The sequence below is a fragment of the Chlamydotis macqueenii genome, chromosome Z, assembly GCF_036417535.1.
Source record: "Chlamydotis macqueenii isolate bChlMac1 chromosome Z, bChlMac1.mat, whole genome shotgun sequence".
NCBI classification, from domain to species: domain Eukaryota; kingdom Metazoa; phylum Chordata; class Aves; order Otidiformes; family Otididae; genus Chlamydotis; species Chlamydotis macqueenii.
In genome coordinates, this window is record NC_141593.1 from 33,552,988 (window position 1) to 33,579,023 (window position 26,036).

Sequence of the window (26,036 nt, forward strand, 5' to 3'; positions counted from 1 at the left end):
ATACTGCTTTATCACTTCAGTTTAGTCACAGATACTTCTGCAACACTCACTGAATCTTCATATTAATTGATACTTGCACATGATCTCCTATTATCTGAACTGAACTTTCTTTCCTTATTTACGTTCAGAAAACTTAAGACTTCTGCTTCTCTTGTAGCACCTTTGTGAGGCACCTTAAAATTTTGCAACCCATTGCAACAGATAGTTGTATTATTCATGCAAAAATTGAGTTTGCCACACACAGATAGTGCTGGGTTTTATGCAGTACGCCAATTTCTGATCTCTTTAAAGTTTCAGTAATAAAATTGTATATATGAGGGACAACTAGATCCAGTCTGAAAACATTTGTTGGAAATTCAACATTGCTTTAATATTTAAATATTTTCGTTAAGAAGAATAAAAGTTGTTATTAATTAATTTGGCAGTCTCTTTCCTATTATGTTCCCTATTTAAGCAGCTATGGATTTTATGGAAAATAAACAATGCTTTCAGTTTGACCTGGAGCAAACTTTAGCAGTGCTGACAGTCCACTGCTTGTAGGAGAGGAAAGTATGTGTATCTGTCTGCTCCATCTCAGCAGTCTGTTGGCTGAAAAGGGGTAGTGTATTAAGTTCTTTATTTACCTTGTGAGATTTGGTATTAGTAACATAATGACTATGTTTATGACCGTTTCTGATTACTAGTTTCTTCCCATGGTCGAATCTCCAAAAAGAGTCCTCACAGTTTTTTATCCTGCAGATAAAGAATACAGTGAGTAACAGCTGTGTTGCATACTGTCTCAGCTGTAATGAATCAGAGATTTACTTATGAAAAGAATGTATCTTTTCACTGGCTCTGAGAGCTCTCCACTTTGGAGAGGGTAACTTGCATCCATGTATTCTGCACATTCTGCTTCTCACTTGTCGGGGGAGAAGGAATCCCGAAGGTCACTAGACAATGGCACTTTTAACTCTGAGATGGATTTCTGGTGCCATCTAGTTACAAGCTGTGGAGAAGGACTGTTGTCAATGTTGAAATTCTGTTATTGAGAAGTTACAGTCAGCTTAGCCTGGCGTCTTCTGAACACATGTGGCTATATGACTGTTTACTTCCTCAGATGCTGAGCACTGGACTAACGTAACATTTTATAGAGTAAAATTCTTACCAGCCTTTCTATTCCACGCCTCTTTTCTACAGGAAGCTCAGGATAACCTGGCTCATGCCAATAAGGAGTTAAATCATCTGCACATGAAGTGTGCAGACAGAGAGACTTTAATAGGAACTTTAGAAGTGGAACTACAGAATGTACGGCAATACTGGGAGAAGGAGAAAGAATGTGCCACAGAATCTGAAAATGAAATCCAGAAGCTTACCAAGGCTTACCAGAAGGATATGGAGGTATTACCAGAGACAAGATAACTGTCAAAAAGAGTCTTTATTTAATCTCAACTTTATACATTTACATATATCAGATGGTTACTCTTAGTCTTAACAGATTTATCCCCAAAATATGATTTTAAGATACGTATTTTGAAATATGCATTTAATATCCACAAGACTTCAGGACATACTTGTTCTCCTTCTTTCTGTATGAGAACTAATAGTTTAACCCTTCCAGTATTTTGAATTTTTGAACAACTGAGTTTATTTAAATAGCTGTGCTTGATGAAAAATTATTTCTTTCTTTCAAATTGAAAGTTAACAAAAATGTTTTACAATTGGAGCATACAATAGTATCATCATCATCATATGTTGTTAATTACTGATTCACATGGCAAATGTGGAATGAGGTGGTTTTCCCTGTGTGCCACAAAAGATAGAAATTGTTATTTGTGACCTGTTAGTTCATTGTAGTGTGCGATATGTGGGGACAGCTTCACAAAGTCTTATTTCAGACCTATTATCTCTCTCCTTGTATTTGTTTATAGATGTTAGTTTTGTTGCTTCTCTCTGACCCCCCCCCCCCCCACCCCCGAAGCACTGCTATACTAGCAATAGCAATGATACTCTTTATCATAGTTGTCTTGCGTACTGAGCTCATTACTTCCACAAATTTGGACATGGATGCCAACTGAGTAAAAAGGAAACTTTCTTTCCACCTCTTTTGGAGCCTGATATTTAAATAATGTCCACATGAAGCAGCTGGAATTGTTATACATGTCAGATAATGATTAAAGTAAAGGAAACTAGGAGCCTGGCTATATTGTAAAGTCAGCATGTCTACAGCACTGTGGTTGCATTCAACATGTGTGAATTGATTTTGGTTCCCTTTTTTCACACCAAATGCATAATTATCATCCTTGGTTTATCACAGCTCAAGTGAAAATATAACGATGGTGGCACACTGGATTTTCCTTGGGGAACTGGAGATCTGCTAGAAACAAAGTTAAACTAAAGTAAACTACAGTTTTCTGTTGCCTAAAATACTCTGAAATAGTTGTGAGAAAATGCACCTAAGTACAATGGAAAGGACTCAGAGTAACTGTAGTTCTCCATGTCAGTCATCCATGATTTCTTGATGTCGAGCCTCATCCAAGGCCCCTGGGAAACTTTACAGTTATTTACTGATTTTGAATAAAGGCTCTGTTTCTTGTGGCTTTTGGGCTACAGCTTTCTATTGTCTTAATAAAAGTTGCTAAGTTGCATATATGTACTAAAAGGATGAAGACTGTAATTTCTGTTGCATGCTATTGTTGCTGAAGTTTATTTGTAACTTGCATCAATTTATTATACTACTGACTGAAATCAGTGTAAATGAATGAGGCATGGCTTGTGGAATTTAACTGATGAAGCTATAAGCCTGTTTTGTCTAGCTATTTAGTCATACATAATCCACGCAGAAAACATTTTAAAAAGACTTTAGAATGACAGTTGCATAAACAGTGTGTTGTGCTGCCAAACCAATCACACTTTTCTGTGTGCTATGCAGATACTGGAAGTGGGTACAGTTTGAATGTACCTGAAAGCGTTAACATGAATTATTAAATTGCATCTACTAATAGCACAGAAATTATTATCTGTATCAGGTCATGGTTGTGACCACTGCAGGACTGGGCTTTCTTTATTTCTGTACTATGTTTAATTAGACAAATTTTGTAAAAACAGTTTCCGTACTCTGGGTTTAATATGTATGACTCCAAATACTAACAATATTGCTTTTGAAAAGGTTTGAGCATGAACTTTGTGGTTTTTTTTTTCAGCTGTGTGCAGCTCACATTACTACACATATGGTGCATCTCTTTGGATTCTAACAGCGTTCAGATACAACAGTTATTTTTTTCTTTTTGTCTCAGGAGAAGCTAACCTTCCTTCATAGCTTATACCAGCGTTTGGTAGCAGGCTATGTGCTTATAAAACAACCAGAAGGCATCCTAGATAGATTCTCTTGGTCTGAGCTTTGTGCAGTCTTGCAGGAGAATGTTGATGCCCTGATCTTAGACCTCAACAGGGCTAATGAGAAGGTAAGTGTCCTTAGGCACCAGCTACCTCTATTAAATTCAGTGACATTTGTCCACATCACAGTTTCATTAAAGACAACTGACATTCATCTTATTTCAAAAAGAATTTGGACGTTAATAATTCAATACCGTTAATTATGGCTTGTCTACAACTCAGTTTGATGCCATTGCTGTGGGCATGTAAATGTGACTGAAGTCTGTATGAAGTCTCTAAGCTCCACTTTCTGTGCAGGACATGCTAATAGTACTAGCCAATATTAGCCACAGGGACCTAATTAAAAGAAAATAAATTAATCTTACTGATGAAGCAATTCAAAGAACTTAGTCATTTACACTAATAAAGCAAGTCTTTATTTTACCATAAATCAGAAAAAAATGCACTTACTCAAGGAATATAATCTTTAAATTATATGTTTATGATTCGGAGGTGCTATGTGGAAAAATGCCAGGATGGTTTTTTTGGTTTAATTGTAGCTTTTGGATTATGAAATTTACATTCAGAAACACTATGGAAAATACTTATTTTTATAAAATATGTCAACATTTGTTTAAGGGAGAAGCTGTACTTTGCTGAATTACTTTAATGTGAATAAACTTATTTGACCTTTCTCCCCAGAAATCCATATGTTTTTAGGGAAGGGAAGACCTATTTTTAAATAATTTAAACTAGCTCCACAGACTAACATATGCCACTCTTTAGGATTTCAGTTCATGTTCTAACTCCATTGATCGGGCCAGTCCTGCAGTCTAGTTGAGTGACTCCAGATCTTGGCTGCCCTGACATTTTGTTCTTGATGCATAGGAAGGGAAAAACTCTTTTGGATGTTTCTTATCTGTTGGAATTGTGACCGCTCTTCTAGTGCGAGTAAGGGACAGGACTGGTTACAGTGAATGGTTTTGTCTCTGCCCATCATTTAGTACATACCCTAGCAGTCAATGGAAATTACTAAAGAGGGATACTATGAAATAAATTCTGGATTTTGCAGATTGGGTGTACATTTCTGTTTTCCTTTTGAAGTAAAGGAAGCAAGGGAATGGAAGCGAAGGGAATGAACATTGTTAGTAGTGTTCGGGGTGTTTGTGTCTTACTGTTTCTTGCTTTTTCATTTGGTATGGTTATTGAGGTTGATGTTGAGGTCTCTAGGGCTCTTTTCATATACTTATCAGCTTTTCAGGGATTTGGGACAGTGTTATCACCTGTGTTGTACCTGCTTGCTGAGAACAAAATTTTTCTGCAGTTTTCTACTTGTGAGAAAAGCGTTCTTTATGCTAAAATTTCCTTAAATTATTTTAATACTTAATAGTATACAGAATGTCTTGGTTTTCCAATAAAACACAAAATAAAATTAAGGGCTATTTTTTCATTATTACTTGCTATCCTTGTAAACTGCTAAAGGACTAGTATGTTCAGATTATTAATTTAGCAGCACAAGATTTAATGCACTTATTTAAAAAAAAAAAAAGGGAAGCGTTTAGTTCAAGTTTCCAACAAAGATATCCACAAGGCGGCATAATAATGCCGAAAATGAAACCAAGGAAAATTCATTATTCCAAAATGTCTGAGTTTTATTACAAGATTCAAGTAAGTTATCTGTCATTAAAAGCTTTTACTTAGTTTTAATAAATGTGTTGAAGAAATTGCCATTTCTATTTTTATGTTGGAATAGTCTGTGCTTCAATTAATATGTATAGTGAAAGTAAAAAGGTGTTTTGAGAGGTAAACATTTCTTTCTGAATGCTTGTCACACAGATATCTCACCTAGAATATGTTTATAAGAGTAAGTCTGATACTATGAAGAAGCGTCAGCAGAGCCAGGAAGAGGCTTTTAGCAAAATGGCTGAACAGATGAAAGCACAGGAAAGCTGTTGGCAGAAACAAAAAAAGTATCTGGAACAGCAGTACTCAGGTCTCCTTCGGGAAGCTCATGCAAGGGCACAGGTATGGTGCTGTAAACTTCTGATTTTTTTTTTTTCTTGTAAATATTTAATGGATTATTTCAGTAGTTTAAGCTCCTAACCGATCTGAGCTTGTTTGAGAATTTTAGTATATCATTAAAATTAAAAACCTAACACTGTGCTAGTATTAGCATCATTTATAATAAGAAATAAATGACTTTGTTAAAACATTACAGAAATTAATTGCTTAATTTGTTTTAGCAGTTGCTAGTGATTTTTTTTTTTTCAGAATGTTAAAGCTGTAAGATTGAAATTGTTTAAGAATTATATAGGGCAGCAGTTACTTTTTCAGTGTCATGCTTTGCAAAGACTCTGTAGAGTGACAGTGATGTGGTGTCATCTGGGGATAAATTTAGGTATATACATTCTAACCCTAAGAACCAATTAGAAGTTACAGTGGTCGATTTCAACAGTATTGAAAGACTTCGTTATACAGGTAGTACAGAGAGCAATGGTTCTGAAGTGTAAAACTCTCATCACTGAGTGTTAGAAAAGTTATTTGCAATCTAAAATTTTCACTGTTGTTCTACAATTGCAATTCATTGTCTTTCAGGTCACATTCCTTTACATATGTTTCAGTTAAAAGTGTTGTGAAATATAGGAAATAATCATACAATCATAGAATCATAGAATGCTTAGGGTTGGAAGCGACCTTCAAAGGTCATCTAGCCCAACCCCCCTGCAAGGAGCAGGGACATCCCTGATTAGGTCAGGTTGCTCAGAGCCTCATCCAACCTGGCCTTGAATGTTTCCAGGGATGGGGCTTCCACCACCTCTCTGGACAACCTGTTCCAGTGTTCTTCTACTCTCAGTGTAAAAACTTTTTTCCTAATATCCAATCTAAATCTAGCCCCCTCTATTTTAAAACCATTACTCCTTGTCCTATCACAACAGGCCCTACTGAACAGTCTCTCCCCTTGAGGTACTGGAAGACCACTATCAGGTCTCCTTGGCACCTCCTCTTCTCCAGGCTGAACAGCCCCAGCTGTCTCAACCTGTCCTCATAGGAGAGGTGCTCCAGCCCTTTTATCATCTTTGTGGCCCTCCTCTGGACCTTCTCCAACTGGTCCATGTCCTTCTTGTGTTGGGGGCTCCAGAACTGGACAGAGTACTCCAGGTGGGGTCTCACCAGGGCAGAGTAGAGGGGGAGAATCACCTCCCTCGACCTGCTGGCCACGCTCCTCTTGATGCAGCCCAGGATACGGTTGGCCTTCTGGCCCGCAAGGGCACATTGCCTGCTCATGTTGAGCTTCTCGTCCACCAGCACTCCCAAGTCCTCCTCAGGGCTGCTCTCAATCCATTCTCTGCCCAGCCTGTATTTGTGCCTGGGATTGCCATGACCCAGGTGCAGGACCTTGCACTTGGCCTGATTGAACTTCATGAGGTTGGCACGGGCCCAGCTCTCCAGCCTGTCAAGGTCCTTCTGGATGGCATCCCTCCCTTCTAACGTGTTGACGGCACCACACAGCTTGGTATCGTCGGCGAACTTGCTGAGGGTGCACTCTATAAATAAGATCTGTGTTGTTATTTGTGACTGCCATCTGAAACTTACTTCATCAAAAGAATGTTGTATTTGACTCAGGTTTTGGAAGTCTTTGCACTGTGAAAAATGTGTTTATGAAGTTTTGTTTAGACAGAGCAATTTATGGTAATTTCTTGAGAATGAGTTGTACGTATATATTTTTTGCTTGATATTTACATTTCATGTTGGGTATTGAAATGTTAAAAACATCCCTGTGAGTGGAGTAAGTGACATCCAGGCTTATATTAGGTTCCCCCAACATCCTGTAGTTCCATCTTACGAAGTCATTACGAACAAAAAGAATGATGAAGTGAGTTTTTTATTTTAATTTTAAAAATTAGTTTTCCTTCCTGAAGAAGAAGTGGAGTTACCACTCCAAAACTGGAGTCACAATTTAGATTTCTACCTCCTATGGATGCTGCACAAAAGAAAGATCTGAGTAATCTCTTTCAGAATTCTAGCTTGTTGTGGAGAACTGGTGCTGTGCAGTACTGTGCTGTTCTTTGGAATGGTGCTGAACCTGCCAGTCTTTTCAGATGAGTTGTGTAGAGAGCAAGCAGAGCACATACAGAAAATAAAACTCTATTTTGTGGAGCGTGCAATAGTCATGTCTTCTGGAAAAGACTTTATCTGTCAACTTGCTGTACAGGACTACTGAGTTTCTAAAAGGGAAATGCTTTACCTTATAAACATCTGAGCATATTTTCTAACACAGGCTATGTACTGTTGGAGTACAGCCTGCTAGCGTTGTAATGTAGGCAGCACAATGTCTGTATAAACTTAGATGATTCAACAAAAGTGTGTCTTGTCTTTTCTTGATCCCATGTTCTAGCTTGCCTTTCTTACTATTCAGTGTCAGTTTGGGGAGAAGGTAGTCTAATTTCTTCTGGATTTCTAATTGGTGACTGACTTTGGGCCTGCAAATACCAGATTAAGCCTTTCCCTTTCTGGCATCTGTAGGGTCCATGCATGTCTGTTGTTAGGGCTGTCCTAATCGTGATGGCTTCTTTTTCCGAAGACTTGACTGTCTTTTGCGTACTGCATTTTGAGCTTGTTAGCCATATTTGTCTGCGAGATCACTACTCTGTTGGATCAGAGGTGTGCAGAGAGAATAATGTTATAGCCTTATTTCCACAGCAAACAAAGAAAAATGTACTACAAATTATGGAATATCTTCAAAGGGTTTTTTAGACCCTTTACTGAGCACCAGTGTTTACATAAAAATACAGAAGGCAATATTTAAATTTAATTTTTTAACAGGCTTTATTAAATAAATTTGATAGGAAACATATAATCAGTGTAAATGGAATATAATTTGCCAGTATTCTGTATTTCATTGTAGAACTGTGGGTTTCATCACTCTAGGACATTTATTTTAGCACTACAAGGAAACTAGCAATTTGCTGTATTTTCCATCCAAAGATCTGAGTATTAATTACAAGCAGTTTAATGAACTAACCCCTTGTAGGTGTTGGTTCCATTCTGGAAAGGGAAAATGAGTGATTTTTGCTGTCCTGCAACAAGCGGATGGTACATCACAGGATGCATCCTTTTGTTTGTAACTTTGTCTTCAGCCAGTGTTCCATGCCTTCTTCTAGGTTGTTTCTGCTCAGAACTCCTGGCTTGAGACTTCTTTAGTTTTTCCATTTGTTGGTACATGTGTGAGGGCAAACTGAAGACTGTCAATTCAGACTCTGGGAAGTTAATTGAGAGCTCGAACTGCACTGTAATATGAGTAATGTGTCTTGGAAATTACTGTTTTGGTTTCTTAGAACTGCAGTAGAGAGTTAGAGCTTTTCAGAACGGTCTCCATAAGATTAAAATGTAACATTGAAAAATCTGAGGTTTTTGGTAGCAATAACACCTGCCTCTGTCTCCAGCCAGTACTGTTCGGGGTCCCTGACTCCAAGATAGGATCTGTGGATATTAACAGGTGCTACTTCACAGCTGTTGCTGTAGGTCAGATATATGGTGCAATCAGAAAGCAGTTTCACTCTTTTTCTGTAGGGCAGAAATTCTCAGGGTGGCCTTACCACACATCAGCGGTAAACAAGACACTTTATAGATACCACTCTTCTTTGTCCGTGGTCTCCATGTTTGGAGAGTCAGTGGAGCTTAAAATGCATAGCCTTTTTCCTTGCCTTTTGTAGCAGGAGTGCAGTTCTCTTGATTTGACAGTGTGCCGTTTTGAAAATGTTACTATGCCTGTTCCTTAGCCTCACACAAATTATTTATTCAGGCTGTGCAGTCTCATAGGAAATGTCCTCTGAATTTTAACTATCGGTTGTTGTTTGTTTATTACGTAGACATTTATCTGTCCCCATTTTTTGTGGCAACTGCTTAAAATAGAAAGGTTTTGTTCTGATATGCGAAAACATGTTTTAAGAGAAAAATCCTGTAACTACTTTAAAAATGTTAATTTCAACAGAAAAATAAAAGATTTGCTAACTAGGAAAGGGAAAAAGTCCTCTAGGGAGGAAAAAAAATGTATTTTATTGGCCTTTTTTGTTGTTGTTGTTTGGAAGTGAATTAGGTGAATTAGCTAAATGCTGTGATATCTTGCAATTGTATCAAAAGTCAGTGCAATTGGTGCAAAAGGAGGCAAAGTACATGTAACTGTACTGTTCCTGACTCACTGGGTCTCTTTGATGGATGTCTGGCCCACGTACTTAAAACACAGGAAAGAAGTGGAGGACAGTGATGTTGATGTTCTTTATTTAGGTATATAGATGTATATATTCAGAAAAATAAAACAGATTAAATACAGGAAAACCTTTTGAAGTCATAGTGCTGTTATATTTGTAGTTTGCACTTCTGTTTTCATGCCAGAATAAAGGCTAAGGACCCAGTCAGAATTAGGATAAAATAGTGTTGCTAGTAGCTCCTGATTTTTTTGTTAAGGGTTCTTGGAATCCACCAAGCTCTGCAATCCAATGAGGTGTCCCTCAAAGCTCAAACACCCAAGGAAGCAGGCTTGCCAATGTTTAGGAAGAGAATTCTACGTCCCTTCCAAAACAATGCTTTTAATCTTTGAAGAAAACACTAGAAACAGTGTGGAGTAAGGCAGAAGCAATTATTAGCTGGTAAAAACAAGACGGTATTTTTTTTTTTAATGAAACTTGTACATTTCTGTAGTTGGAGATTGTCTTGTTCACTTTTACCTATTACCATATAACCATAAGCATAACAACACTAAGCTTTTTTAAAAAATAAGCTTTAATTAGCCAGAGCACTGAATGTTGTTATTGCTGCCCAACAGCCCTGTAGGGATCACACTTTGTTTACTCAGATATTGGCCTTTCACCTTTGATGGCCAGAAACCATAAGTTGTTTTCTAAATTCAGCTTACCTTTTCAAATCCTTCCAGTCATGCTATCAGGGTTTTTTTTTCTATAAAAATCAAACACTGTAAATAATGCAGTAGCACTGAAAGTATCGTACATGTTCGTACTTAATTTTAGAGTAGTAAAGTGACATATGAGGCCTGTAAATTGCCTTTTGTAATTAAATCTTTTAGTTACCTTCTCTGTTTTTTTAATCATTGAATGTATTTTACTAACACTACAAATTCTTCCTCTTCCAAAAAAATAGTAAAATATTTATTTGGTTGAAGACATTCTGAACTGACTAGGGTACATCTCTATAGAAGCATGGAATCTTTTATTCCTATTCTAGGCATAACTATGTTTTTTTTTTTTTTTTTCCCTTGTTATGCTTGAGGATGGAGGAGGAAGAAGAAACCAGGGTGCCCCCATCACCACTTATCTGGGACCTGTACCAGGCAGAATGCACGTGAATGTGGCCATGAATGACACCATTTTACTTCTCCATTGGCCACTGCTAACAGGAATAACGTCAACCTATTTTTAACAAAATTACTTATAGCTATAAAAGAGGTAGCTGAAGCTTAGCATAATCCCCTCTTTTTTTTCATCATACAGACTTGTCATTCCATTGATGTTTACCTTTTTATGTCTGAGTATTGTAAACTGGAGCATAAGCATTTGACTTGAGCATGTGAGTTCTTTGTGAACAGTGGCTGAAATTTATTATCTCCTTGTACCACTTCATCCTGTTTAAACGTAGCCCCAAGTGATTGTTCCAATCACAAAGGACTCTCATGCGTCAAGAAGCCAGTCTAAGTCTCTGAGGTCCCAGCACAATGTCTTGATTCCTGTGCAAGAACTGCATGTTGTCAAAAGTTAACCAGTCTGCATGATCTAATCTTAGTCCTGGCATTCCCTGGCTTGTTAGAGTCTTCATTTTGATACACCAGTTTACTGTTTTAAATCTCCCTCTTTCCCTGTTTCAGGGCATGTAGAGGAAAAGAAAACATGTTCTACAAGTTGAAAAAATCTGTAATGGCACTTGTCAAAATAAAAATATCTGCATTACACTGTTCTTCTGAAAACTCAGTTCTGTATGAGACCTAATTAATCTGTGAATATATAAGTAGGGGGTTGATTACAAAGTAATTAAGGGATCACCTTTACTTCCCCTTTCCCAGCTGCTGCCAATCTGTCTAGGTTTATCTTCCAGAGTTTTCCTTCTTTTTTTCCTCTCTCTTACAGTAACTTTCTTTTCTGCTTTCTGAAATTGGAGCATGTAATTGTTGTTGTTAAGCCAAATCATAAGACTGTGTTGTGGACAACTGGGTACTGTTGGACCTTCTGTGGGCTATTGCAGTACTAGTGGATTATCATCAGAAATCTGGAGTCCATTTGTAGTTGAAGATTGTGCAAAAGTATTAATTTATTTTCGTAGGGGTGCAAGGGGTCCAAGAGAGATGGTTGCTCTTCAAGAAGGGAGTCTTAAGGGCGCAGGAGCAGGCGGTCCCCCTGAGCCGCAAAATGAGCCGGCAGGGAAGAAGACCGGCGTGGATGAATAGGGAGTTATTCTTGAGGCTCCGGGAGAAAAAGAGAATCTACCGCCTGTGGAAGGAGGGACGGGCAACTGAGAATGAATACAAGGAAGTCGTTAGGATGTGTAGAGGTGAAATCAGAAAGGCAAAAGCCCAGCTTGCATTTAACCTGGCCACTGGGGTGAAAAGGAATAAGAAACTCTTTTATAAATACATTAACAGTAAGAGGAGGACAAAGGAGAATATCCACTCTTTGCTGGATGAGGCTGGGAATGTGACCACTGAGGATAAGGAGAAGGCGGAGGTTCTGAATGCCTTCTTTACGTCTGTCTTTAAAGGTCAGACCAGTTATCCTCAGGGTACTCCTCTCTCTGACTGGTAGTCTCGGCTGGGGAGCACGCTAACCCCCCTGTGATTCTGGAAGAAACGGTCAGAAACTTACTACTCCAACTGGACTGCCACAAGTCCATGGGGCCGGATGAGATCCACCCAAGAGTGCTGAGGGAACCGGCGGAGGTGATAGCCGAGCTGCTTTCCATCATCTATCTGCGCTCCTTGTTGACTGGTGAGGTCCCGGAAGACTGGAGGATTGCCAACGTGACTCCCATTTACAAGAAAGGTTGTAAGGAGGATCCGGGGAACTACAGGCCTGTTAGCCTGACCTCGGTTACAGGGAAGGTTATGGAACAGATAGTCTTGAGGGAGATCATGCGGCATGTGCGGGATGGCCGGGGGATCGGGCCTAGCCAGCATGGGTTCATGAAGGGCAGGTCCTGTTTGACCAACCTGATCTCCTTTTATGATCAAGTGACCCATCTGCTGGATGAGGGAAAGGCTGTTGATGTGGTCTACCTAGACTTCAGCAAAGCCTTTGACACTGTCTCCCACGGTATTCTCCTGCAGAAGCTGGCAGCTCATGGCTTGGATGAGTACACTCTTGGCTGGGTAAGGAGCTGGCTGGAGGGCCGGGCTCAGAGAGTGGTGGTGAATGGAGTTAAATCCAGCTGGCTACCGGTCACAAGTGGTGTTCCCCAGGGGTCGGTGCTGGGGCCTGTCCTCTTCAATATCTTTATTGATGATCTGGATGAGGGCATTGAGTGCACCCTCAGTAAGTTCGCAGATGACACCAAATTGGCTGGGAGTGTGGATCTGCCTGGGGGTAGCGAGGCCCTCCAGAGGGATCTGGACAGGCTGGAGAGCTGGGCTGAAGCCAATGGGATGAGGTTCAACAAGACCAAATGCCGAGTCCTGCACTTCGGCCACAACAACCCCAGGCAGCGCTATAGGCTTGGGGCGGAGTGGCTGGAGGACTGTGTGGAGGAAACGGACCTGGGGGTACTGATTGATGCTCGGCTGAGCATGAGCCGACAGTGTGCCCGGGTGGCCAAGAAGGCCAACGGCATCCTGGCTTGCATCAAAACCAGTGTTACTAGCAGGAACAGGGAGGTAATTGTCCCCCTGTACTCGGCACTGGTGAGGCCGCACCTCGAGTACTGTGTTCAGTTTTGGGCCCCTCACTGCAAGAAAGACATTGAGGCCCTGGAACGCGTTCAGAGGAGGGCTACGAAGCTGGTGAGGGGTCTGGAGCACAGGCCTTATGAGGAGCGGCTGAGGGAGCTGGGATTGTTCAGTCTGGAGAAGAGGAGGCTCAGGGGAGACCTTATAGCTCTCTAGAACTTCCTGAAGGGAGGTTGTAGTGAGCTAGGGGTCGGCCTTTTCTCTCGTGTAGACTGATAGAACTAGAGGCAATGGTTTCAAGCTGCGCCAGGGGAGATTCAGGCTGGACATTAGGAAATATTACTTCTTGGAAAGGGTAGTCAGGCACTGGAATGCACTCCCCAGGAAGGTGGTGGAGTCACCGACCATGGGGGTGTTCAAGAAACGTTTGGATATTGTGTTGAGGGATATGATTTAGCTGAGAAGTATTGGTGATGGTTGGACTGGATGATCTTTTAGGTCTTTTCCAATCTTGAAAATTCTGTGATTCTGTGATTCTGTGATTCTGTATATCTGGTTCTGTAACGATTTACTAGGAGAGATACTTTGACAGTCATTACTAGTAATTTTTGTTCCTTTAATGTGTTATTTGAATATGAAAAAAAAAATCCTTCAGCTTTTGTCTAGGTAAAAATGATTTTATTATTAAAAAAAATCTTCTAGTTATTATTGTTTCTGTTTTTGTTTGGTTTTTTTTTCCCCTGTTATCACAGGAATACCAAGAAGCAGCAGAGAAAAACAAAGAAAAAATTGATGTCCTTGAAAAAAACCAGGAGAAATTAGTCCTTGAAAATATTTCTGTGAAAAATACATTAACTCAAGTTCAGAAAGAGCATTCATCTCTCCTGGCAGCCTGTGCACTACTGGCAGGTGCCCTGTATCCTCTCTATGGCCGATCGTGTGCCATGTCTTCCCAAAGAGACCTTCTCCAGGATCAGGTCAACATTTATGAATTGGTGAACCGGGAGATTAGGACCCTAGTTCACGCTCTCTGTGATGCAGAGGAAAAAAATCAAGATGAAGCAAAACTGAAGAAAAGACAATTCAAAGGCCTGATTCGTGTATTCCGAAGAGGTGTGATTGCAGTTTTGGCAGCTAACAGACTTAAAGTTTTAGCCAAGTCTTCTAGTTCCCTCTTCTCCTGGGTAAATGGCTTCAAAGACGGCATTGGAATTCTAGTTTGTATAGGAGACTCCAAAGGCAAGCATAATCTGTCAAGTAAGCTGATTGTTTTCTTCCTTTTTAAGTGTTATGTCAAATTACATGGTTAGTGAATAACAAATAGTAGTGTTATTATTCATAGAGTGTAAAGACAAATTTAGTGACATCTTGACAAATATAATTTCTGGATTTGTGATTTCTGGTTTTCTTGACAAATGTAATTTCCTCTAAAAGGAAATGTTTAGTCTGTTAAGCATTGAAATAAAAGTTACAACTACACATGTGAAATCATACTCTTTCATGTGCTTGACTTCTGCATTATACATTTCAAAACTAGGTGCTACTACATCTTCTCTGTGGTAAATATATTGTAATGTTCCTAAATGATGGACCATTATAATTTTTATAAAAAAGATGTTTCCTCTTCTTTTATTAATCACTTTTAATATTTATTACATACTAAAAATGCAAAAAGTTACTTTCTGATTCAGTATTAGCATAGGATTTCTAAATTTTTCTTTAGAGATTTTCTGTTCTTCCTGTCCTTATCTGTTTCCAGACAGCTCGTGCTTCCCTCTACAAGGATAAATGGTGTAAAAAATATATCCCAATCTGGAAAATCTTTCTACTTTTCTGTTTGAATAGTTCTGGAAGCATATTTAATACAGTCTTAATTGTCCTGAAAGAAGAATTGTTTTGTGGTTTATATACTTAGTTTTGGTCAATTTCTGAAAGAGCTGGACAGAGTAGTGTCTCTTATCTAAGTTATTCAGTTTTATTTCTAGCTATAATTCTATTTCACAGGTCATGAAGAGGAGCAAATTCACTGTCTTGAAGCACTCAACTGGTTTACTAGTTCTAACCTCCTTGCTGCAGTAATCAGTTCTGTCGGTGAATTACAGGATGTTGTTAGCAAAACAGGTAATTTTAAAAGTATATTATTGTAGTAGAAGATAAAGAAATAACCTGAGTGGTTACATCATTTCCATTTTTAGGTTTTTCTCTGAACTATTCTGAATCAACTATCTGGAGAGCTGTATTGTTGGAACAGATTAATTTTCTTTACTTGGTGATATGATACGTTATCATTTCAGTATATAGAATAATGGAAACAGAAGGCTGGAGAGTACTTCTAGAAGGCACATAACTAGTTTTGCCTGCTTTGTTGTGAGATAGAAAAAAACCATCTACACCATGCCAATATATATTTGGCTAAGCTGTTCTTAGAAGCTTCCAATGAAGTAATTTTTACAAGCTTCCCAGTTATCTTATTCCAGTGTTCTAATATTAAAAAAGTATTTTACTGAAGCTCAACCCAGTTTTTTTTTCCATAAAGAAAATTATGTCATTTCTGTCTATTTGCACCGTGTATTTCTTAAGTATGTGCCCTAAAACTGGCACATGTTTTACCTGGGACATCAGCACTGTTGACTGAAAGGAAAGAATTTCCTACTATGTTTTATATTATATGAATCTAGAGTTTCCAAATTGGTGCCATCTGGAAAACAACTGAATTCAATTGATACTGTTTTCACCTGGTTTACTTGCTATCTTTTGGTTTTTGAGAGAGAAATAAAATACTCTCAACTTACACAATGTATAGCAGTCCTTATTTTATGTCTCTACTGTGTTCCCTCTTTTACTGTATGCTTAATTAGATTTGTATCTAGATTCCCTAATTTTCTCAGTTTCTCCTTGTATAGAATTCTACTATGCCTATGGCAAATTTTAGTGCCAATTTCTGAAAATATCGCCCATTGCTTCCCAGCTGTTAATTGTCTTCGTTAATTTCTTTGCAGTAAGGACTGATACAAGATCTCACTTGTTTCCTCTGCATTGCTGTCATCCATAGTTCTTTGGTATCTGGTTGTTTCAAAGTCCCAACAATTCTGGCACAGAATAAAGGATATTAAAGGAAGGATATGAGTATGAGTAAAGGGAACTAGCAGGACAGTTTGAGTAAAGGGAACTAGCAGGACAGAGAGAAGGTGAAACATTTCCCGGAAGCCTGAACAGTAAACTGGTACCAGAAGTCAGCCATTGAATCAAAAGTGTTTTAATTCAGTTTCAGGTGCTCTCCTTTTTGATTATCCTGTTTTCAGTAACTTAAATTTACATCATTACAAAAGAAACTTTGAACTGTGTTTCAGAATATTTACAGGCTCTATACCGCAAGTGTTCCTGTGTAGAGAGTGTTGAGTAAGAACAGTGAATTGAAAAAGAATCAAGTGGAGCTTTACAGCAGCATCGATGTGTTGAAGTGACTAGTTAGAATACTCTAAACCTCATGGTATTTTGCCGGTATTGAAGTCTATGAGAATGCTGGTAGACTCTTCTTACTTGGTATCTCTGCCCTCAACACAATTTTGGTTTTGAGAATTAGGAAGAGCCATGCTGAGAATGTTATTACGAGAGCCAATTTGGTCATTCTTTCATAACTTACTTCTATTTAAAGTCATTTTCACAGAAACTTGAGATCTAACTGCTCGTGTATTACTTCAAATTCTGTTGCTTATGAGATCAAAAGTTTTGAACCTGTAGTTCAAAAATAGTAATAAATAATTTAAAGTTGGATGTGAAATTTCTGAAAGTATTGAAGTGATAAGGCTCTGAAGGAATATATTTGAAAGAAAACTTGCATACTTAGGAAATTATTTTATGTTCTGTAAGTCATGTTTCAAGTAGGATTTAAACCTTCAAACTGACCTAAATGATTTTGATTTTTTTTTAAATATAAGAGGTATCTGCTCTTTTCAGATCAGGAAATAATGGCAGTTCCAGATTAGAGTGCACATCACAGGAGAGAGGAGGCACAAGAAGATGCTGTGCAGGTCTACAATATGGAATAGTTTGGTGTCTTGAAAATTACTTTTAAAGATGTCTGGGTTCTGAGGAACCATTTGAGGCAGTTGAAAGAAACCGAATCCACATCACTCAGATAACACTGGAACTTTTGGGCTTGTGCACTCTGGTGATTTGAGGCAGATTTCTTGAGCTTTTAACTTTAAAAGAGTGGTTCCTGTTTGACATTCATGATCATTTCCCTTCACACTGTTCAGTAATTTCATTCCCATTCCAGCATGACTTGGAATGATCTCTTAGCTTCAGTCTGAATACAAGTTAATTAAAGTCTTGGGGTTGTTTAGATTGGTTTTTTGTAAGGTTACTTCTGTAGGTTTGTTTGAACAGGATCTGTACTGCAGTAAACCAGAGAAAGTAGAGGCCAGTATTTTTGAATACAACTGTCATTAACTGTTACATACGCAAAGCTTTTGAAGCTTAGCATGAAAATTTTATTCTTAAGTAGTACTACGAAGTTAATCCTGTTGACTTTTCTATTTCATCAAAACAGAGTAAACAAGAATTTTTTCTTGAGAAAAAATAATTTTTTCTGTCAGTAAAGAAAGATTTGTCAGTTTTCATTTTTTTTTTTTTTATTTGTTTAGTGTAAAAATTAATTGCTCTTTGCGATATACCTGTATTTGTGTTGATAATTTCTTATACACATCACAATGTACATAATTTAATACTTCTGTTGTAATTTCTTTATCCTTCATGGGCAGGTACTTAAAATGTATATACTTAAAGCCTATATTCTCTTCCCGATTATTATAGACACAGTTCCTTGTGGAATTCCTTTATACTCTTACTTCGTCTTTCAAAGCAGTCAGTAACTTGCATCAACATATTTCTGTGTTATTTACTCCAAACTGCTCTTCATAAAAAAAATAAAGAGGTGACAATTTGATTTTTTACTTCCCATCCCAAGAAAGTGCCTTAAATTGTGGATGCTGAACTGTACTGAATAACGGGAATCCTGGTTTTGAAGTGGAGTGATCATTTCAAAATGCTGCGCACAATTGCGTGCACTATTATTATTAATTTATTTTAGTACAGTTAAACTGGGGGTTCTAGACATAGGGAAAGGGGCTGCCATCCTAGGTACTGCACGTAGGAGAAATACTGTGTTTTCTGGCAGGCAGTCTCGTGTAATATGAGATACTGAGTGGAAACACTAGGAAAAATGAAGGAACACTAGCTCATTGACAGTATCCTTGTTTTGATATTTACCAAAAATCGTGGCAAACCAGTGGGTTTTTTAGAAGGTTTTGGTATCGTGTTACATGGACGGCAGTACAAATGTTCTAGTTTTAATTTTGGGTTAATTTAACTAAACACTCAGACTAACAAATGTGTCATAACTGGAGAAAAGAGATCGTCTTTGAAACTGAAAGACAGATACAGCAGGATAATCTGTGATAAGAGTTAAAATGATGAAGGTAGCTTAACTTATATGTGATCAGTAATAGAGAACCAACATAAGGAGCCTTGGCCAAAGTAGACAGAGCATTCAAATAGGAATTTCTTCTGGGTATGAGAAGAATAATATGTTTTTATTTCAAAGGATGTTTTGTTAGTTGAAGTGCAAGATAAAAATGCTGGGTAAGATTTTTAGCTTTAAAGATTAATAGAAAAACTGCTATCTTAGACAGGAAGAAAGACAGATTTACTACTAGCTGGAGTTATGGAGAGCATGTACTCAAAAATGATCTTTCACTTAAGCACTGGAATCATTGGAATGGTGATATTTTGAAACCAAGCAGGAGAATGGCTCTGACAAAAGAATATTTGACTTTGTTATGTGCTTTAAATTTACCTGTAAGGAAAAAAAGAAAATCTCATATGTTTAAGTGATAAATTCTTTGTGATGAGAATCATGATCTAAGAATATCAATAATCATGTTTTGTTTTCTTTGAATCTTTGGCTTTATCCTCATAAGGTATAAAAAGAAATTCTTTAACGTAAAAAGCTATGGTTATTTTTTTCTCTTTAGACTCTTAAGTAAGTATTTTAATTCACTGCAGCAACAGGAGATCTGCTGTACCACTGAATGTAAATAAGCTCTTCCATGCTTGTCATCTTACACTGATAGTATCATAAGACAAGTAATGACAGATTAAGACCTGCCTAGCAGAGGGAAAACTAAATTACAAGACTTTTATTAAGGCATAAATAAACCTATTAACTGTTATCTGGAATACCAATTAGTGGAAGGAGCACTGACAATTTTATTTATCAACATTAAACACAATTATTAATTACAGACCTGACGAATCTAGCAGTAAGCAGGACATGTTGGGTGTGCTGGGGCCTTAAGTCCATTATATGAGAAGGATGATTACCAAAATCCTGTGGGGAAATAAGTAATTGTAGCTGTAAAATTTTAATTGCCTTGGAATAAGGTAAATTATATTCTGTTGTCTCAGAATATAAATAGTATGGCATTAAGGTACCAAGCCTCACTAATTTTGAACAGCAAATGATTTAGACATCTATAGAGGGGAGGGAAGAGGAGTCAGGAAACCCTAAGAAATTTGCATTGTAAATATTGCGATAAAGTGATTTACTATGTGCTATCACATTTGAACTTGACTTGGCTTGCATTTGCTTGCATCTGTCTTACATGTTTTCTGAATTACAAAATTAGAACACCTAAGAAAGACTTAAAGTGTAGTATTGGAGTAGAACACAAAAACAGCTGGAAAATTATTCTTTGACAACCAAGTCCTATTCTTTAGAATCCTATCCTACCTTTCTGTCAAAAGATTAATAGGAGTAATGTTCATTGCTAAATACAGAATTTGTTCCAAAGTCTCTCTGAGATATTCCTGTGACTTCAATCTTCCACTCTTTAATGGAAATTTCCTACTGAGTATTTTAAAGATGCTGTTTGTTGTCGTTGCTTTTTTTTCTTTGAAAAATCCTAAACTAATGACCTACTTGATGTTTCTTTGTTGTTGTTGTTTCTTAAAGATCCAAAGCCCTGGCTTTCTGGACACTTACTTGTAAGCACAGCCAGGAACTCCTTTTCAAAACTTATGAACAAGCTGAGTGTAATAATGGAGACTGTTCCACTAGGCAGCAGCAGGAACGTTACCTACCTGGAGAAAGACTCCTTGGTACAGAGGCTGGCTGATGGACTTCATAAAATAAATACCCAGACCCTGGAAGCTGGATTGTGTGATGGACTACCCATTATGGTGCGCATATTTATAGTGCTACTTCATGTAAACAGTAGGTTCACAGCATAAGTGTTGTGGTGAAACTCTCGATAGTACCGTTAATTTTGTTTCAGATTGTTCATGAGTCTGTTACGTTGAAGTCAACTATATAGAGAATCAGAAGTTGATTTGCAACACCCAAAAGCATTAGGGTGTGAATAAATATTTTCTTTTATTTCCACAGAATTTTAAGAAGAGATCTGATGTATCCAAGAAAAAGATTTGTTAAAGTTTTATCAAAATTCTGTTTTCTTTGTAAGAACAAACTTCCTTTTGGCTTTAACTAAATGTTAAGGTTCTTTCCTTTTCCTCCTTTTTTTTTCTTTTTTCCTTCTGCTTACTGTTCTATATTTCAGATAAGATAAACCTCTTCCCTTTAACTGAAATGAAAGGATAAGCTCTTTCTCACATAATATGTCTTCTGTTGTGGGCCTTATGTGAAAACAGGTACTTCCTTGAAAACACAATTTTCAGTAACCCCCAACAGTAGGTGAAACACGTTCACATTTTTGCACTCAGGTATGTCTTTTAGAGACATACAAAATAACAGCTTTGTCTACGTTGCTTGGGTATTAAATGTGATTGATTTTATTGCCAAAATAGCACATTTTGTAGTGCATTAATTTGTTTCTGTTTACTAATAGGAAAGCATAGCATCCTTGCAGAAGCAAATATTTGAATTTACACAAAGACTTCATGCAGCAGAGGTGGAGCGCCGCTCACTACGCCTCAGACTTGCAGAATTCAAATGGAATTTCAGTGAGATGAAAAAAGAAGCTGACAAAGCCCAGAGCCTGCAAGAGCAATTAAATGTATTTAAGCAATCTGTAAGTATGTTTGATTTAGTGGAGACTGCTTACCAGAGATCCTCCTTTTTACACATTTTTTGATTTGTGTTCTTTTGAAAAACAAGTATAAAATCAATATACTATTAACAGAATTTCCCAGAAAACCTGCCTTGTAAATGTCAATAAACTATACGTCAGATGTTTTTAGAAATATCTTGTTTTCACAGGAGTTTCTCTTTGATTTGTAGAATGGGATGTTCTGTTTACGTATTTGGTCTTCAGCATCACAGGTTTTCTTCTATATGTTGAAAATGTCGGTATGATTTATATACCCTAAAAGGATTTGTAGATTTATCTTCAACAGAGTAAAGTCAGCTGGAATGAGGGTATCCAGTAAGTGTGTTCATGAGAAGCTTATAAAACATAAATGTTGTATTTTAAACTCTGCATGGATATTGCTGAATATTATTATGGACAATTGAGTGTATCTTTTGAGTGTGGGTTGTATCCTGAGCTAGTAAGTGCAAATTTTAGTTTGGTCATTTCTTTAAAGTAGTAAGTTAATGGCAAGGAAAATAAAAAAAAATCTCTCTTAGACATTCTCAGTGGCACATATGCACCAAATTCCTCTGACCTTTACTGTCACTGATCAATTTACTTAAACACTATGGGTTCACTGTCCTATAAATAGCACTGTCTGGCAGGAATGAGAAGAGACAACAAAAAGGTTCCTTAACAACTTGAACCCACAGTATAGTGGGTAATGGACATGATGTTTGAGGGATTGATGCCATTTTGTAGGTTGTTGGTTTGTTCCCTGTCATACTCATGGAACTGTCAATCCTCATTGGAGGAGAGGAGACTTGTCTTCCTTTAGCATGCTGGAAGTTCACTAGGCACCTTTCTTCCTATGCTTATTTTCTCTAGGATACATTCAGAGCTTACATTTGATCTATCAAAGTAATAGTGAATGGATAGAATAGAAAGTGAATAGATAAAGATTCTTATACATGCTTTACATGTGCACAGTGTAACTGAAATACTCGTGTCCCAGAATGAGTAGTATTTTCTGTAGCTGTGCCCAGTGTTGTTCCTGAGGCCTAGATGGTAGACCTGTCAGTGTGTCCCAATCAAAACGCTTCCAAGCAAAAGATACTTAATAGATGGTTTCACTTTTGTTCTCCTTCCTGTTCCTAGCTGATAAAATGGATTTATTTTTTTTTTCCTTTTTTGCTTGTATGGATGAGGTTATATCTAATCATCTTCAGTTTTGTTCTTAGTGGATTTTATTCCCTTACAATTCTGGGACAGTTAGGTGAAGTTGTCACATTCTAGTTTGTTCTTCAAATATAGATGATGATTTTACCTGAAGAATTATTTCTTCTTTCTGGAACAGCTTTGGGGAGGGGAGGAAGAGATAATGAACATATTTACAAGGTTTAGTAAGATACACAGTGAAATATGTGACATTGATCTGTGTATTTCCTTCTAAATACTAAGTCTTTACAACCTGGGGTGCTAATTTCAATAGAATAATGAATGCATACTGTGTACGGTACCCTGAATGTTTTTTTTTTTTTTAAATACAGTGAATAAAGTTGTCTGCCATTTTATTGTTCAGTGATCTACCTTCATGTTAAAAAAACCTCAATATTCATCTTTAGCATGCTTTTGTTTTAGAATTTGATATGTTTTCAGGTGGAACTCTGAAAGTCAGGCATGTAAACAAGTGAATATAGTTACACAATCAAACACAATTTATTTCCCTTATCAGAAATTGATCACCCATGAGAGATTTGAAACTGCATGTGAAGAATTGAATAATGCATTACAGCGGGAGCATCAGGCACAAGTGCTTTTGAATGAACAGGCGCAACAGCTACAGGAGTTAAACAATAAACTAGAATTGCACTCCAATGAAGAAGCAGATAAAAACCAAGTCTTAAGTGAAACTGTAAAGGTAAGACAATTATCCTTCTGAAAGAGGCACCAGAAATTTACCTTGTAGTGAATAAGCCAAATCTTGTAGTTCTTGTGCTAGTAAAATTGTAGGAGTAAATGCACACATACTACTCAGTCCATTGAAATTTTAGGGTACTCAGAAAACACTTTCAAAATGAAACTTCAAGACACAACTTCCATTTGCTTTTGGGACTGGGTGCTGTACACCAGTATCTGTAATCTGTGAAGTGTCTGAATTTTACATGGTATGGAGCATATAACAGTTCTAGCTATCATTAAGTGTTTGCAGATTATAGGAAAAATGAAGGAAGAAATATCGGAATACTCTGATTTTTTTGATAGAGATCATAAGAATATTTAAAAACCTGGATTAGCTGTTTCCTGATTTTAATCTTAATGTAGAGAATGCATTTGTCAGTTTGGAATATGCTAGGTGAGAGTAGAGAAAGATCCTTTTTCAGCAAGATTTAGTTTTCTCCAGACATAACGAGTAATGAGGGAAAATTACCAGAATCTCTGATAGGGAACCAAGGAGCAGAGAAAAGAATAGGAGGTTTGAAACAAGGTGTATATCTAACATGGGAAGAGAAGAAACCTTGTGATGGCAGGCCAATAATGTGTGGTTACCTGAGCTCTGTATCTTTAATTTGTTTTTTATTTAAGAGCAAGCTTTGCTGCCTCTGTGTGCTCTTCAGCCCTGCTGCTGTCTTTTCACCTCCTAGTATTCTTCTGTGAATTGATAGTTGAGCAAAAGAGACCGCTTCACTGGTATTTTGAGAAATAGAAGCACTTGTGATTCTGAGAAATATTGAGGGAGGAAGTGGTAAGAAATGTCAAGAGGAGAACCAAAAAGAGGCAAGCTGCGAAGCTGGTAGAAATGTCAGAAACCATTGTTTCTGAAAATATATGAAAATATAGTAGTGAAAATGGATGTCAAGGAGGATGACTTGCAGCAGAGTTGAAGCTTGAAGTGAAGGAAGCTGAAGGATGTTGTTAAATTTATTAAGGAGGGTTTTCTTTAGCAGTATTATTTATTAAAAATGCCTTACCTCACTAAGTGTGAAAAACAATATTTCAAATTTACCTGTTGATTTTTATGTTTTTTTCTCCCTCCCAGTCCCCTTACTTTGTGTATTTCATTTCAATATAAGAATAAACTTGTCTAATGTTTAAGTCAGGTTGCTTGTTAATACTATTGCTTTTTTGTTTGAGATGTAACTGCAGTGTATATAAAAGTCATTGGACATTTTGTTGGGAAATACTTGAGTCAAAATTTTTAAATGGATATTAGGATCATAAAAAAGAAAAGGAATAAAAGACAACTGTTATTTGACATCTTCATTAGGGTCTACTCTTTATACATTAATGTATGGTTTTATTTTGTATGTAAAATGTCTTTGCATTTGTTTAGAGAAAAAGAAACAAAGTCAATTGTAGGCATTTAAAATATAGGATGAAGTTTTAAACAAAGCTATTACATGGATTTTTTTTATACTGAATTAGATTTCACAGCTTCTGGTTTTTCTATTAATTAAAGGCTACATACAATTTTTTTTTGAGACAGCAGTGATCCTAAAATGCATCCTAATTTTGCAACCCCTAGCAGTTGTTTGCTACTGGAACAACTTGGTTTAGTGTAAAATGCTTGATTATAGCTGAAAACTGTAAAGATACAATACAATGTAATAATGTAGGTATTGAGATAGGATAGAGGCTAGAAAGTTGATAAAATAAGCTTTAGAGCTGAAACTTACCACTTACAGTTACACTGATTTGGTTTTCTAAATCTATCACTCTGTAATTCTCAATCTTTTCCATGGAGGAGTTTTGAACCAAATTTAAGTTGTAGACTTGTTGCCATATACTGTCCCTAAACTTATATTTAAATACCAGAAGGTTGATTGATGTCTTTTAATTCCTTCATGATGTTTACTACAAGAGTCAGCAAAAAATTGCATTGTCATTTTAATGGCCTGTGGCTGTGTCTATGTCAAGGAAGGTAAAAAGATCATTTGTGGTAGCATGGCAACTCATACTCATGATACAGTGTTTCTTGATTTTTTTTTTTTTATCATGCATATATAATTTTATAATGTATACTTCCTAAATCATCATCTTGCCTTCAATTTTTATCTTTTTTTTTTTTTTTTTTTTTTGTGCACTTCCAAACGTATGCTGAATTAGTACTTCCTAATTTGGAGTAGCAATCTAAACTTTCGTACAAAGGGGTAAAAGGACATTTTTTTTTTTTTATTTTGAGCTCTACACGTTTGGGTTTTTAAAATTTAAGAAAAAGTTTTTCGTAAGAGTTTCCCCCCTGCCCCAGTTTACCACAATCCCATTTTATTCATGGCTTTATCCATGGCAGGCAGAAATGATCTCTGCTGTTGCCCTGGCATTTTAACTGATAGACCTTTTTCTCTTGGCTAATCATTTTTTGTGACTCAAAATGCCTTTTTTTTGTACCTCTTGTTTTGCATTACAGTGAAACAATCTCATCTCTGTAATAATCAACCTTGACCTTGAAAATAGTGTTCTTATAATTGCATAAGCTTTTAAACTCTTACGTAGTAGAGAAGTGTGGAAAAAATACTATTGCACTGATAAAATATAATAGAAAGAATAGGACTCCATCTTCACCTTAAGATACAAAATAATCTATTGGTCTAGACTTAATATATAAAAAGTTGGAGAATGTGGTGGTGTACAAGTCATTTTGGATGGAGTAGAGTATCATGGAGTGTCAGTGATTTCTTTGTTCATAGTTTTTAAACAGATAAGGGGAAAAG

At 37.1% G+C, this 26,036-nt stretch overlaps 1 protein-coding gene across 5 annotated transcripts in view; it reads left to right on the top strand.

Moving 5' to 3' along the window:
- The window catches only part of CCDC171 (coiled-coil domain containing 171), a 162,078-nt gene that overhangs the window by 57,999 nt on the left and 78,043 nt on the right, over nt 1-26,036 (top strand). For all 5 annotated transcript variants that reach the window (XM_086770830.1, XM_086770829.1, XM_086770832.1 and 2 more), the window contains 8 exons: nt 1,177-1,377; nt 3,273-3,440; nt 5,188-5,376; nt 13,987-14,491; nt 15,239-15,355; nt 20,250-20,476; nt 21,142-21,324; nt 23,060-23,245. In XM_086770830.1, the coding sequence (XP_086626956.1) occupies nt 1,177-1,377; nt 3,273-3,440; nt 5,188-5,376; nt 13,987-14,491; nt 15,239-15,355; nt 20,250-20,476; nt 21,142-21,324; nt 23,060-23,245 (1,776 nt within the window). The remainder of the gene's footprint in view (nt 1-1,176; nt 1,378-3,272; nt 3,441-5,187; nt 5,377-13,986; nt 14,492-15,238; nt 15,356-20,249; nt 20,477-21,141; nt 21,325-23,059; nt 23,246-26,036) is intronic.